At 57.3% G+C, this 13,574-nt stretch overlaps 1 protein-coding gene across 5 annotated transcripts in view; it reads left to right on the top strand.

The window, feature by feature from the left end:
• Positions 1-8,762: 8,762 nt before the first annotated feature.
• CROCC (ciliary rootlet coiled-coil, rootletin) overlaps positions 8,763-13,574 on the top strand; it is a 42,151-nt gene continuing 37,339 nt past the window's right edge. For 2 of the 5 annotated variants that reach the window (XM_077899449.1, XM_077899447.1), the window contains exons 1-3: positions 10,348-10,557; positions 11,158-11,302; positions 12,492-12,646. In XM_077899449.1, the coding sequence (XP_077755575.1) occupies positions 10,498-10,557; positions 11,158-11,302; positions 12,492-12,646 (360 nt within the window). In that variant the 5' untranslated portion in view covers positions 10,348-10,497. Of the gene's footprint in view, positions 9,641-10,345; positions 10,558-11,157; positions 11,303-12,491; positions 12,647-13,574 lie in introns of those variants that run through there. The other 3 variants (XM_077899450.1, XM_077899448.1, XM_077899446.1) reach the window with 3 other exon arrangements.

Here is a 13,574-nt window from a genome sequence, read left to right as displayed (position 1 = left end):
GGTGACACGACGATGTTGATTCCGTGATTATGTTACAGAACATCACTTCTGTCCCTCTGAGATCCTCTCACTGGCTTTAGCGAAGCAAGCTGCCGTGTGTGTGCTGCCCTGGTCGGAGGGTCAAAGAGCCAAGGAACGGAGGGCAGCTGCAGGCTGATGGTCAACGGGGGAACAAAGCTCCTAGTCCCGGCAGTCAGCCAGGAAGGGAGCACTGCCCAAACCACGTGAGCTTGAAAGCTGGTCGGTCGTTCACATGAGCCCCAGCCCTGGCCAAGCCTTGACTGCAGCTGTGCAGAGGCCCAGACTCCCAACTCAGCAACGGCCAGGGAACGTCTTCAGCTGCAGATCTGTGGTAATACTGTTACACAGTAATAGATCAGTAAGGCAAGAGGTGAGCAAAGTGTGTTTGAAGTCCGAGTCTTGGAGAAAAGCATCTGGACAGATGTGTGGTTTTGGTGTGTGTGTGGGGTCTCTTCACATGCTCTTTTCGTCCCTTCCTTCCCCTTCATGTTGACGGCAGCTGTCGCTCAGTGATGCTTACTCTGCGCTGGGCGCTGTTCCATGCGCTTGGCATCAAGCTCCATTCACCAGCACGGCAGCCCTGCAAGGTAGGTGCTCATCCGTTTTACAAATCATGAGACCAAAGCAGTGAGATTAGGTTAGTTTGCCTGGAGTCACATGGCTGCTAAGTGGCAGAGCTGGGACTGGAACCCAGGCATCTGGCTCCCACATCCATGCTTTTAATCAGGTCGATCTGCTCAATCAGCGCTGCCTCCAGGACTGGCACCGAGGACCTGGTTAATCCATGGAAGTTCCCGTTCTCCTAGTAGATCAAGGAAGCTGCAGTATGGCAGGTATCGAGTGACAGGTCAGGGGTGAGGCTTTGCCTCCTAGGAGATTAGAAGCCACTGCCGGCATCACGGCACATAGTAGGCTCTCTAGTAGGCTCCCAATAGCTGTTGATTTCTCTGAGCAGAGTGACAGGATGCCATGCCCTGTGGATGGAATGGACTGGAGTTGGGGAAAGGCCAGTTTTTCCCTACTGCAGCTTGAAAGTAGACAGATACTTAGAGATCGTAATCAATCTTCTGGATTACAAATGTAATGCAGGTACGAAAACAAAACCACAAAGTATTCACGATCATCCCAAGCACTGCTTGAATTGTAGGAACATGACCTCATCTCTGCCTCTGTCTTCACGTGGGCTTGTGTCTGTGTGTGTTCCCTCCCCTTATAAGGACACCCTGCACTGAATTAGAGCTACACCCCTGGACTTAGGTGGACCTTCAACCCAGGACAGTTTTATCTCAAAATCCTTAATTACATCTTCAAAGGCCCTATTTCCAAATAAGTTCACATTCACAGGTATTGGGGGTTGGGACTTGAACATATCTTTTAGGGGGACACAATTCAACTTACCACAGTCTACCCACTACACGATCCATCAGTAAGGGATGGGTTTTATGAATTTAGATACGTCCATATAGCAGAATACTAGATTTTTGGGGAAAAACAGAATGGAAAAGCTATTTCTATAGCGGTAAGGAGCTATCATTGCGCTTTATCAAGGGCCGGCAGCCAGGTACAAAATAAGGTGTAGATAGAATATGCTTTTTTAGGTAAATGGGAAGGGAAAGATATTTTATGTGCATAAAGTATCTCTAGAAAGATATACAGGAAATAGCACCCCACAGGTCCCAGGACCCCGGAATCACGACCTGAGCCAAAGGCAGATGCTCAACCACTGAGCCACCCAGGCTCCCCAATGTACTATCTTGTCAAAGAAAGAAAATCTACATTTAAAAGGTCATCTCTCCGGACACCTGAGTGGCTCAGCAGCTGAGCCAGCTTGGGGTGACCCCGGGGGTCCTGGGATCGAGTACCGCATCGGGCTCCCCACAGGGAGCCTGCTTCTCCCTCTGCCTGCGTTTCTGCCTCTCTCTCTGTGTCTCTCGTGAATAAATAAATTAAATAAATAAGTGTCATCTGTCATATCCATACCCAAAGATACAGAACAGAGTGAGCATTTTAGTGTCTTCATCTTGTTACATATAAACAGTAAATAAATTTTACTTAAAGAATATGGGCTTATATTCTGTCCAATGTTCTGGAACGTTTCACTTACTAACTTCTATTTCTCCAGGCATTGAATGTTGTATAACATTTGGAATGACCTCATAGTTTTTCATTAAATGAATAACCCTTTCTAATTTTTTTGCTATTCAAGCGGACATTACAGAAAGACTTCGCAAAAAAATAATAAATAAATAATAAATAATAAATAAAATAAAAAAGACTTTGAATGTTACCTTAAGATATCCAGTGAACCCGGCTAATCAGAACGCCCATTCTCTAAGCCTCCTGGTAATGTGGTTTTGTGCATGGTGGCCAGAGTCCAACCCAGCCTAGCACCTGGATTTGGCAGGCATTTGGCCCTAGCAACCCTTGGGTGGTAATTCCAGTCACTTGTTTTCCTGTGACCTGAGCTGCAGATTTAGAACCCTCTGCAGGGAGCAGGTGAGGCCCTGGCATAACTCCCTTCTGGTGGCTGGTCCTAGGGTCTCCGGGCTGAGCACCATCTGGTTATGGGGCAGGGTGACCAGTGGGCAGCAGTTCTGGGATTCAAATGACCACTGGCCAGGCTGAGCTGAGCAGAGCCACAGATTCAGCACAGCAGGGCACCCAGCCTCTTCACAGAGGGGAGCCCGAGGCCTCCTGAGGAGGCCTGGGGTAAGTATGTGACCCCCCTCCCCAGAAGGGTCATGTGGGCTCTGGGGTAAGAGGGTCAGGAGAGAGTCACTGGGTTTGCTGTCCCTCCCAAAGTCTCACATGAGGTAGTGTGGTGTAGAGGAAAGGAGGGATTGAAAGCCACTGAACTCCCTGCCGTGTATCCTTGGGCGAGTGACTCTACCTCTCTGAGTCTCAGTTTCCTCATCTGTAAAATAGAAATAATCCTAGAACCTACTTCGCAGCCTAGATCCTGTTTCACAGAGTGTTTAAAAGGGGCTGAGGATAGAATGAGAAAACGTAAGAGGAAGCAGCCAGGACAGTGTGGTGCGCAGCCAGTGTGGGCTGCCTTGGGGTACAGGAACTGTAAAGGGATACGTGGTGGAGGCCACAGGCAGGTCTGCTGGAGGGAGGGACAGGGATGGGGGCTGAACCCCAACTCTGGTGTTGGGAGGAGCTTTCTGGAGTGAGTGCTCTTGTAGGGACCTGCAGGGTCAGCTGTGGACTGGTGAGGCCATGAGCCTGTCAGGGCCTGGCTGGGGACCCAGCAAGTCTGGGGACCCCGGGAAGGGTGACACAGACCTGGGCCATGCCACGGTACCTGGGGGCCAGGTGTGGTTACTGGCCAATGTCAGACAGCCCTCCCTTGGGAAGTTGTGCCTTCTCCTCCCTACCTTACAGCTCTGCCTCTCTGTCCCCAAACCCCAGGGACTGACCCAAACCTTTCTTGACCAATACTCTGAGCCCTGGCCCAGGCTACAGCCTTGCCTGCGCCATCCCAGGGTGTCAGGACTTGAATATAAAACCCAGGCTCTCCTTTGAGAAAGAGGAAACTCCCACTCCCCTTTCTACCCATCTATTGACTGTTTTCCAAATATAAAATTAGGGCCGCCTGGGTGGCTCCGTGGTTGAGTGGTTGAGCGTCTGCTTTGGGCTCAGGTCATGATCCGGGGGCCCTGGGATAGAGCTGGAGTCGGCTTCTCCTGCCTCCGCCTCGCCCCGTTTGTGTGTGCTCTCTCTGTGTCAAATAATTCAATCTTTTTAAAAAACCATAAAATTAAACATGTGTTTTCAGACCAAGCACACCCCCTCTTTCTGCTCTAGAGATTCAGACCTGCCTCCCCCTTTGAAAACGGATGATTTGATTCAATGCTTTGGAGAACAGGGAGATTGAGGCCCCGTGGGTGGGTACAATCTAATTTACTGATACAACACGAACGGACAGATCACTATTTGCTTCCGAAAGCATGGTTTCTCGGAGCGCCTGGCTGGCTCAGCCCGTGGAGCTTGAGACTCTTGACCCCCCCTCCGGGTTGTGAGTTCGAGCCCCTCGTTGGGTGCAGGGATTACTCTAAAAGAAAAGAAAAAGCCTGGCTTCCTCTAGGATCTAATCCTTATCCCATTTGGGGAGAAGGCGCATGAGTTTGTGAGAGAGTGGGCAGGGGCAGCCGATGGGGTTCGGGCGCTTCACAGACGAACAAACTGAGGCCAGAGTGCTCCGGCAGGTTGCAGGGCAATCGGGAAGACGTTCTCCGGGCCGCAGTCACCGAGCCTCAGCGGGCGGGGAACGACCCTCCGGCCGGCCGGGTCAGGGAGCACGGACGAGAGCCCGGGACTGCAGCTGGGCGTGGGCTCCGATTCTACTCCGCCTCCTTGCAGCGTGGCGACCTTGGGACTTGCTTAATCTTCAACTGCCCCTTACGCACGAGGAGCGGATGGCCCCCGTTTGCTGGGCCGTCCGGAGAGACAAAAGGCGGCGTGTTGGAAAAGCCTCCCCGGGGACCCGCCCCTCGCGAGCGCGCGACAGCCGGGGGCGGCCCCGGGGTCCCGCGCCCTTCGCCCGGGGCTACGCGGGAACGCAGGCCCCGCCCCCGAAGCGGCCTCCCGGGCAGCCCCGCCCCAGGACACGCCCCGCCCCGGTAGCCCCGCCTCCGGGTAGCCACGCCCCCGAGCACGCTCCGCCCCGGTAGCCACGCCCAGGGGATGCTCCGCCCCCTCGTGGCCCCGCCCCCGAGCACGCCCCGCCCCGCCCGGCCCGTGCGGCGGCCCTGGCGGCGGCGGCGGCGGCGGCGCGCGAAGGTAGGAGGCCGCGGGCGCGCGCTCGGGCGGGCGGAGGCCGCGGGGCGAGGCGGCGGCGCGCGCGGGCGGGAAGGCGGGCGCGCGCCAGGGGGCGGGCCGGAGCGGCAGTCCCCGCGCCCCGGGGCACCCCGCGCCCTCGCCGCGCCCCCGCAGCCCCGCACCCCCGCTCGGCGGGCGTCCTGCCTGCACCCCCGCCCCTGCCCCCACCCCTGCCCCCGACGCTGCTCCCGACGCTGCTCCCGACGCTCGCGGGCGGGGGCGGGGGCCTGCGGGGCTGGGCGGCCCGAGCCCGCGGCGGGAGGCCCTTCCCCGCCGTCCCCACTAACGGCAGCTCCGCGCTGCGGCTTCCTGCGCCCCCGCCCGCCCCGGCCCCCGCCGCCCCCGCCCGCTGGGTGCTGCTCAGTTGCCGCAGGGGCGCAGCCGGGGCGGGATCCGGGCCCCCTGGGGCTGCTCGTCCTGGGGCCTGCTGCCGGGCTGGGCTGGGCTGGGCTCCGTCGTGATTTCCCTGCAAACCCCCGAGGACTGTGCCCTGGGCCGAGGTCTGCCCCGCGGTGGCCCGTCTCCCCGGCGCCCCCTGGGCCTGGGCCTTGCCTGGGGGACTGGGGGGGTCCATGTGGTACCTTCTGCCCGCGTTCATCGAGATTAACTCTTTCCCCAAGCTGGGCTCTCAGCAGGTGCTTAGTAAATAAACAAGCCATCCGGGGCTGAAGCCAGCCCGGTCTCCTTAGGCAGCAGCTGGGCTCAGAAAAGACCCGAAGCAGCCTGTGGCACAGCCCATGGATCTGGAGGCTTTGCCTGACTTGGCTCCTCCTCTCCCCAGGCTGTCTCAAGCCCTGGGGGTGAGGGCCCGCCTGGACACCAGGCACCCTTCCCACTCAGGGGTCCCCTGATAATGTCAGGTCCCCCCTCCCCCAGCTCCTGGGATGCAGCAGGTGCTGCCATGTGTTCCCTGGGGGTCCTTCTGGGATCCCGGCCTGTGGGTGATGTCATCTAAGGCCAGGACTTGCCTGATGTGACCCAAACCAAAGCTCAGGGAAATTGTTCCTTTTTTCTTTTCAATTTGTTTCATTTAGCTCCCTATATTCTTACTTGTCTCTTTGCATTCATTCATTCATTCATTCATTCACTCATTCTACAGCAGTTTGTGGAGCTTTGGCTGTGCAGACAGCATTGAACAAGGCCAACTTGGTCCCTGTCCTTGGAGGAGATAGACAACATACATGTTAGAGAAAACCGTGTGCCTCTGGTCAGGGACCACTTTAGCTGGGGGTCAGGGTTCGCTCTCTCAGTGGGTGATATTTTTTTGAGTCAAGATCTGGTTGACAGGCAGGAAGCAGCCATGCAAAAGAGGGAACAGCACTGCAGGCAGAGAAAGCAGCAAGTGCAAAGGTCCTGGGGTGGGAGCATGCCTGATGTGTTTTGATGAGAATCAAGGCCAGCGTGGCTGGAGTGATATGAGCACTGAGCACGGGGGGATAGAGAAGGGGATGATGAGGTGCGAGAAGTTGACTGGGGTCCGGGGTGGCAAACCTCATGTGCTTGAATTTTGCTATTTTATTTTGATTGTGACAGGAGGCAGTGTGTATGTGTGTGTGTGTGGGGGGGGGCATTGAGCAGAAGCGGGAGGTGATTTCCATTGTGTGAGAATAGACTAGAATCGAGGGACCATCTCAGCAGTGCAAGCAAAAGATAGCAGTGGCTTATATAATACACATGCGAGGGTGGTGCACATAGTACATGCTACGTAATGGCAGCTGTTGCTATGATTGCTCAAAACTTTGGAACCAGGCATGTCTGGGTCTCACATGTGGCTTCAGCTCTTCAGGCTGGGGAGCTTTGAGCAAGTTATTTAACTTCACAGAGCCTTAGTGTCGTCATCTGTAAAGTGGGTAGAACAGTGCTGCCATCACAGGGCTGTCAAGAAGGTTAAAAGAGATGAGGTGCAGATGCAGAGTGATGGGCAGAGGGCCAGGCTTGTGGTCGGTTCAATGTTTTTGTTATAATTCCTAGTCAGCAGTAGAGAATAAAGAAGGGCATAAGTGTGGGCAGCCCGGGTGGCTCCGCGGTTTAGCGCCGTCTTCAGCGCAGGGCGTGATCCTAGAGACCTGGGATCAAGTCCTGCATCGGGCTCGCTGTAGGGAGCTTCTCCCTCTGCCTGTGTCTCTGCCTCTGTGTGTGTGTGTCTCATGAATAAATAAATTAAAAATCTTAAAAAAAAAAGGCATAAGTGGGCAAGGACATGGGTGTGTTTGAAACTCATGAGTCATCTCTGAGGGGCTTTTTGGCTGGTTCCTGGCGCTAAATTTGGCAAACAGCAGGCTTGGACGGTGGGCAAGGCCAAGCAGGCTGGGAGGGTGGGCCAGAGAACAAGTGCAAAGAGTGGGAGAGAACGAGTGCAGAGTGTCTCCTCTGTATTTATTCTCCAAACAATGGCTGAAGCGTGCCCCTGTGTGCCAGGCTCAGGGTTCTAGAAGGGGTACTGCGAAGAGCCGGTAACACTGTCGATAGTAATAATAGCGCTAGTAGGAGCCAACACTTAGGCCTTATTTAATAGTGCGTAATCATTAGGGTAGTACTAGCTGATGTGACAGTGAAACCCTGAAATCTCAGAGGCCTAACAGAAGTTTATTTCTCATTCATGGCAAGTCCTGTTGGGTGTTTGACAGGTGGCTTTCTACATGGCGACCCACGGACCCAGACCCCTCCAGCTTGTGGCTCTCGCATCCCCTAGGACTTCAGCGTTCTTTCCTTCCAGCTGGAGAATAGGGAAGGAGGTCAACAGTTCCTCATGGGAGGCTTTTATGGGCCAGGTCTGAAGTGGCACACGTTCTTTCTGTCTTAATTCTACTGGCCGGAACGTGATCACATGGCCATCTCTGACTGCAGGGGAGTCCCAGTTCCTACGAAGAATCGGAAATATGTTTTGGTGAACACATAGCAGTTTCTTTTTTATTTTTTTTTAAGATTTTATTTATTTATTCATGAGAGACACACATAGAGAGAGAGGCAGAGACACAGGCAGAGGGAGAAGCAGGCTCCATGCGGGGAGCCCGATGTGGGACTCGATCCTCGGACTCCAGGATCACGCCCTGGGCTGAAGGCAGGTGCAAAACCTCTGAGCCACCCAGGGATCCCCCTACACATAGCAGTTTGTGCCACACCACATCCAAGCACACAGCTAAGCATGGATCGCCTTACTGGATCCTCATGATAGAAACAATCATTATCATCCCATTTTCAGACAGGGAAACTGAGGCTCAGAGGGGCGAAGTCAGTGGCCCAGGTCACACAGCTGGTGGGGAGGCATAGCCAAGATTGGAGTCTGATGCTGAAGCTCTCACATCCAGACTTTTCCTCTGAAGAATTCCATTATTTTGAGATTTGGCTGCAGATGTTGGAGAACTGCATGGACACACAGAGTTTAGATGTGATTTCTTGGGATCTAGAGAACATGGTCAGACTCAAGGGGAGAACTTTGGGCAGAGCCAAGGGTTCTGGCATCCTGTTCCCTTCCCCTGATCCCTTAGGGCACTGCTGGGGGAAGGCACAGAATAATTCAGTTCACCAAGCACATGTGGGGCCGCCTCTGTGCCAAGCTGGGCAAGTGGGGGTGCAGACCCTGGCCGAGGGGTGTTTGTGACCTACCCTCTGCTCTGGTTATGGGTATGGAGCCTGTAGAGGGGACTTCTGGAGGGTATCTGGAGGTGGGAAAACGAGAGTCCCAGAGTTTTGTACTGACAGCTCTCTGCCCCTGGCTGAGTTCACTTTTGCCTAGATTTGGCCTTGGTTGCCGTGGCATCTTTTTTTTTTTTTTTTAAGATTTTATTTATTTATTCATAGAGACAGAGAGAGAGAGAGGCAGAGACACAGGCAGAGGGAGAAGCAGGCATCCTACAGAGAGCCTGACGTGGGACGATCCCGGGTCTCTCCAGGATCACGCCCTGGACTGCAGGCGGCGCTAAACCGCTGCGCCACCAGGGCTGCCCCTGCCATGGCATCTTGATGGCACTTACCTTTTTGACCTGGAGTGCCCTGTTTCCTGGTTTTCCATCTGCAGAACAGATTTCCTAGTTGAGTGTGAGGGGTCCAGCTTGACTGAGGTGCATTTGTGCAGAACCTGCTGCATTCCTCGGTGTGACTTAGATACGTGGTAGTCTTTTTATTTTTATTTATTTTTATATTTTTATTTTTTTAAAGACAGAGAGAGAGAGAGAGAGAGAGAGAGAGGCAGAGACACAGGCAGAGGGAGAAGCAGGCTCCATGCAGGGAGCCTGATGGGGAACTGATCCTGGGCCTCCAGGATCATGCCCTGGGCCGAAGGCAGGCGCTAAACCACTGAGCCACCCAGGGATCCCCATGTGGTATAACCTTAAAGGGAAAATACCTGGCCCCGCCTGGAAGCACTTACTGGGGGGCTGCCTGGCCCAAAAGAAATGAGCTTTGGGCTTACCACTCCCCTGCGGCATCACTTTGAATAGGGGAGAGCTCTAACCTCTCTAAGCCTTGGTTTTCTCATCTGGAATGAGTTGAGGTGGGGAGCTAGTGAGATGAGCCAATATGCCTCCTATGGGATCCGGCGCTCAGAGGGGCCCCGGAAGCAGGAGGGACACTCCTGCTAATGAAAACAGAAGAGCAGCCTCCGCTCCTCATTGCTCACCCCAAGCCCGCTGGGTTCCAACCCCCTCTACCTTTCAGCTCACTGGATCCTCAGAGACGCTGTGTCCTAGCTGCTCTCAATCCCATCTTAGAGATGAGGGTACCGAGCTCAGAGAGGTACCTTGTCCGAGGTCATGCTGCCAAGGAGCAGGAGAGCTGGGCTCCCATGTGACCGCAGGTGTGCGGCTCAGTCCAGTTTGGGGCCTCACTGCTCCGGGAGCCTCCCAGCGGCCGGGCGGGAACAGTGGGAGGTGGGGGGTGGGCCTCTGGCCCTGGGGTACAGGGACTGTCCATTTTGGATTCTCAAATGAGTGAAATCGGTATTTCACACGATCGTTGTGCCCACGCGGTTTTTGGGTCGCTCTCCCAGACTACTCCCTGAGTGGGTGCCAGTATTATCCGCATCTTACAAGCGGACAAGGAGACCCAGAGGGGCAGAGCTGCTTCTTCAGAAGCACACGGCCTGTGTGGGGCTGGAAGTGGGGGCGAGGGGATGACGGGGTCCAGATCGCTTGGGGTGGGCCATCCCACACCTTCCGTGGTTGCCCTGAACCTGATGTGGGAAAGCGTCATCCCAGCACCCTGTGAACAGTCTTAGCAAACCACGTGACCCCCGCCTGGGTCAGCAAAGAAGGTCAGAGACTGGCTGACCCCACCCCCTGGGCTTGGCGGCTCTAGGACCCAGCAGCTGGGGAGGGAGGACAGTTTGGGGGGCGGCGTGGAGGGTCCCGGTCTCAGGCCCTCTTGCTCCCTCTCTCTATCCTCTCCCTTTCTCCCCACTCCTCCCCTCTCCCTCCCCTCCCCCCTCCATTCCTCCTCTCCCTCCCCCCTCCTCTTCCCTCTCTGCCCTCCCCTCCTGTCCCCTCCCGGCCCCTCCCCGTCCCTCAGCCCGGCCCACCCCGCGGTCACATGGGGCCCCCGCCGGATTTAAGCCTAATCTGCACAGTGCTCAGCACAGCGGTCTGGCTGGCTGTGGGGTGGGCGAGCTGAGCTGATCTCAGGGGCCCTGGAGGGGGGTGCCCCCAGCCTCCCCCCATGAGCTTGGGGCTGGAGGAATCGTCGGAGGCCCAGCCGACACTGGAGACTGTTATCCAGGTGGGTCCTGAGGCCTGGGCCCACCCTGTCCAGGGCAGGGGAGTGTGGGTCTAGCTGGAATAGATGAGTAGTAGGTGAATCTCGGGGTCATGGGGTGGGAGAGGTGGGTGGTGGGGTGCACAGGGTCCCCGCTTACAGCTCCCAGCCGGATGAGGGGTAGAGCGGATGCTCAGGGCTCAACTGCTACGGCTCCCTTATCCTAGTGCCCCATGGGAAAAGGGGATCCCTGCTCCCAGGTTTAAGGGTTGAGGTGACCTCTGCTAGCACAGTGGAATCCTCACCACGTGGCGTGGGAGCTGGCCTGGGCCCCTGACGCTGCGCTGCCCGGATGGGGTTTGTGAGCAGGCCATGCCGTTGGGTTCACTTCTCTGGTCCTCAGTGGGGCCTCCTTCCCCGGGGAGGGGGCCCACAGAGTGTCTTCCCATGGGGCTCTTTGCCATACTAACTCCCAGGCTTCCCTCCATTTGGGGGATTTCCTGAGGGTTTCCTGGGCACCCACATCTTGGGCGGCAGGACTTTCTCCCTCACCCACCCGGGCCAGGGAGCCCAGGGTCCCAGGTCCCCTTCAGAGGCTCTCTCTCCCCATCACCGCCCTACCAGACACTGGAGAGCAGCGTCCTGAGAGCTGGCCAGGAGGAGGGCCTGAGCGCGCAGGACCCAGCCCAGGACGCCCCCAGGACCGCCGGCCTGCCCGCCCGCATCAGGGAGATTGTCACCCGCAACCTCTCCCAGCCTGACAGCCAAGGTGCTACTCTTCTTTCACCTTCCACAGACCCTGCCTGCACCTCACCCCTCCTCACATCCCCTTTTTCCATGGTCAGTGACAGTAGTGACTCACCGTGAGGCAGGCACAACCCAATGGTGGAGGGACCCATTTTACAGATGAGGAAATGGAGGCTCAGAGGTACTTTTGCCCAGAGTTGTTCTCCGTGTGGTGCCGCTCCACAGGGGCTGAGCACCCCGTCCAGCAGCCTGCAGCCGAGACTTAGACCCAAACACCACATTCTCTCCCAGGGCAGGTGGGAGCTGCCTGAACCCGAGGTTACAGGGGGAGGGCAGCTCAGCTTAGCTCAGGGCGCTGCAGAAGTCCAGGGGTGGTACTGACCTTTCCCCGCCCGGGCAGAGAGGCTGATGGGCCCCTGTGCCTCCTTGGGGGGGGGCACCCACAGCCTCACATGTGGCTTGAGAGTCTGGGAAGGGCACAGTCCGTCATAGCTGGCGTATTTGCAGCTTTCCTTCGTGGTGTTTCTGGTACCCTGGCCTCAGTTGTCCAACCTCAGCCTCCTTGGGAGGCCCAGGGATGTGGGGCCCCTCGGAGCCCCAGGCGAGGAGAGACGTAGAGAACCCTCTCCTCAGGCTGGGAGAGCCTAGAGGCCTGCGGGGTGTGTCCAGTCTCCTGGGGTGGAAGGGGAGCCCACAGGACAGGGGACACTTCTCCCTTTGGCCTTTTCCCCCTCCTCCTCTGCCTCCTTCTCCTCCCAGCATGACCTGTGCTGTCTTAAGCTCTGGCTTCAGAAGTGACACGAAGCCCTTCCCTTAAGTGAGGCCTCCCTGCCCTCCGGGTCGGGCCTGGCTGCCCTTCCGCTCGTTTACAGAGCAGCAAAACTGAGGCCCAGGGAGGAGTCATAGTTGGAGAAGGAAGGAGCTAGAACTCAGGTCTAGTCCCTGCCTCCAGGACCGAGCCCCCCGCCCGCACGTTCTGGGCCTGCTGGGGCCACCCTTCAGCTGTGGTTGTGTCCACTCCGAGTCTAGCTCTAGGCCCGTCTCTGCCTACCCCCCGTCCTGCTGTGTGTTTGCGTGGCCCGTGGTACATCCACGCTCAGGGGCCCGGTCCCTCTTCCTGCCTCCAGTGATGTGTCTAGAGCACCGGTGGGGGGAGGATGTCCCCCTGGACCTGGGGGGAAGCCAACCTCGTGCCTGCTGTCCCTCTCCAGCCCCGCTGCCAGCCACAGAGATGGCCTCCGTGCTGTCACTGCAGGAGGAGAACCAGCTGCTGCAGCAGGAGCTGTCCCGCGTGGAGGACCTGCTGGCGCAGAGCCGCGCGGAGCGTGATGAGCTGGCCATCAAGTACAACGCGGTCAGCGAGAGGGTGGGTGCTGCCTGAGGGCCAAGAGCTGGGCCAGGGTGCTCCCCTGATGCGAGGGCAGGAGACAGCCAGGCTGGACCTGGGCCCTGGGCTGAAGGTGGGCCCGGAGTTGGGCTGGCCTGGGTGTCGATTGTGGCCCTGCCAACATGCGTGGCCTTCAGCAAATCACTGTGCCCTCCACGTCTGTTTTCTGTCGTGGGGATGCTAGTGTGACGTGGGCTGGTGAGGAGTCAATGAGGTGGTGGGATCAAGTGCCAGTCCCCAGAGTATTTCATTCCTATCTGTCTCCTGCTTGGGGTGGGGAACACAGAGAGTAGGACCCCTAGAGGCCCCTGCTGCCCCTCGAGTGTCTGGACGTCTCTGTGCTCCCACGTCCGTGGGTCTTGGGGTCCGGCCAGCGGCGGCTGAGACTGAGGCAGGCAGGCTGGAGTAGGCATGGGCAGCATTCCGCGGGACCTTCCGGGGCAGCCCTGTGGCCACTCTCCATGGGCGTGAGGCCTCGCCGAGGAAGGAGGGAGCAGCCAGGCCGGCCTCCGAGTCCAGACAGGATTCACGCTGCCCCGGGACCTGTGCTGCAGGCTCGTGGGGCTCCCAGGGCCTGGGCCCCGAGTGCACGTGGTTTCTGGTGCACTGTCTCCTTTGGGCCTCCAGGCACGTGAGAGGCGACGCTAGGGAGTTGAGGGGGGCTGGAAGTCTGGGAGTGGCAGGAGGGAGGGAGTGTCTGGTGGGGAGGCTTGCGGGTGGTAACAGCAGTCGTCACAGTAACTACTGTTTGTTGAGTGCTTACTGGGTGCCTGGCACTTGGCAGGGTGCTTCACATCGGATGCACCAAGGTTGCGGGACCGTTATGATATTTAATAGAGGGGATAGCAGGCTCCGAGAGGGACAGCACCAGGCTTGGGGTCACACAGCCAGTGAAGGCTGGGCTCTC

Source organism: Canis aureus, chromosome 5 (assembly GCF_053574225.1).
Source record: "Canis aureus isolate CA01 chromosome 5, VMU_Caureus_v.1.0, whole genome shotgun sequence".
In the NCBI taxonomy this organism is placed as follows: domain Eukaryota; kingdom Metazoa; phylum Chordata; class Mammalia; order Carnivora; family Canidae; genus Canis; species Canis aureus.
The sequence above is the reverse complement of the archived record's forward strand: the minus strand, read 5'-3'. Positions and strand labels throughout refer to the sequence as shown.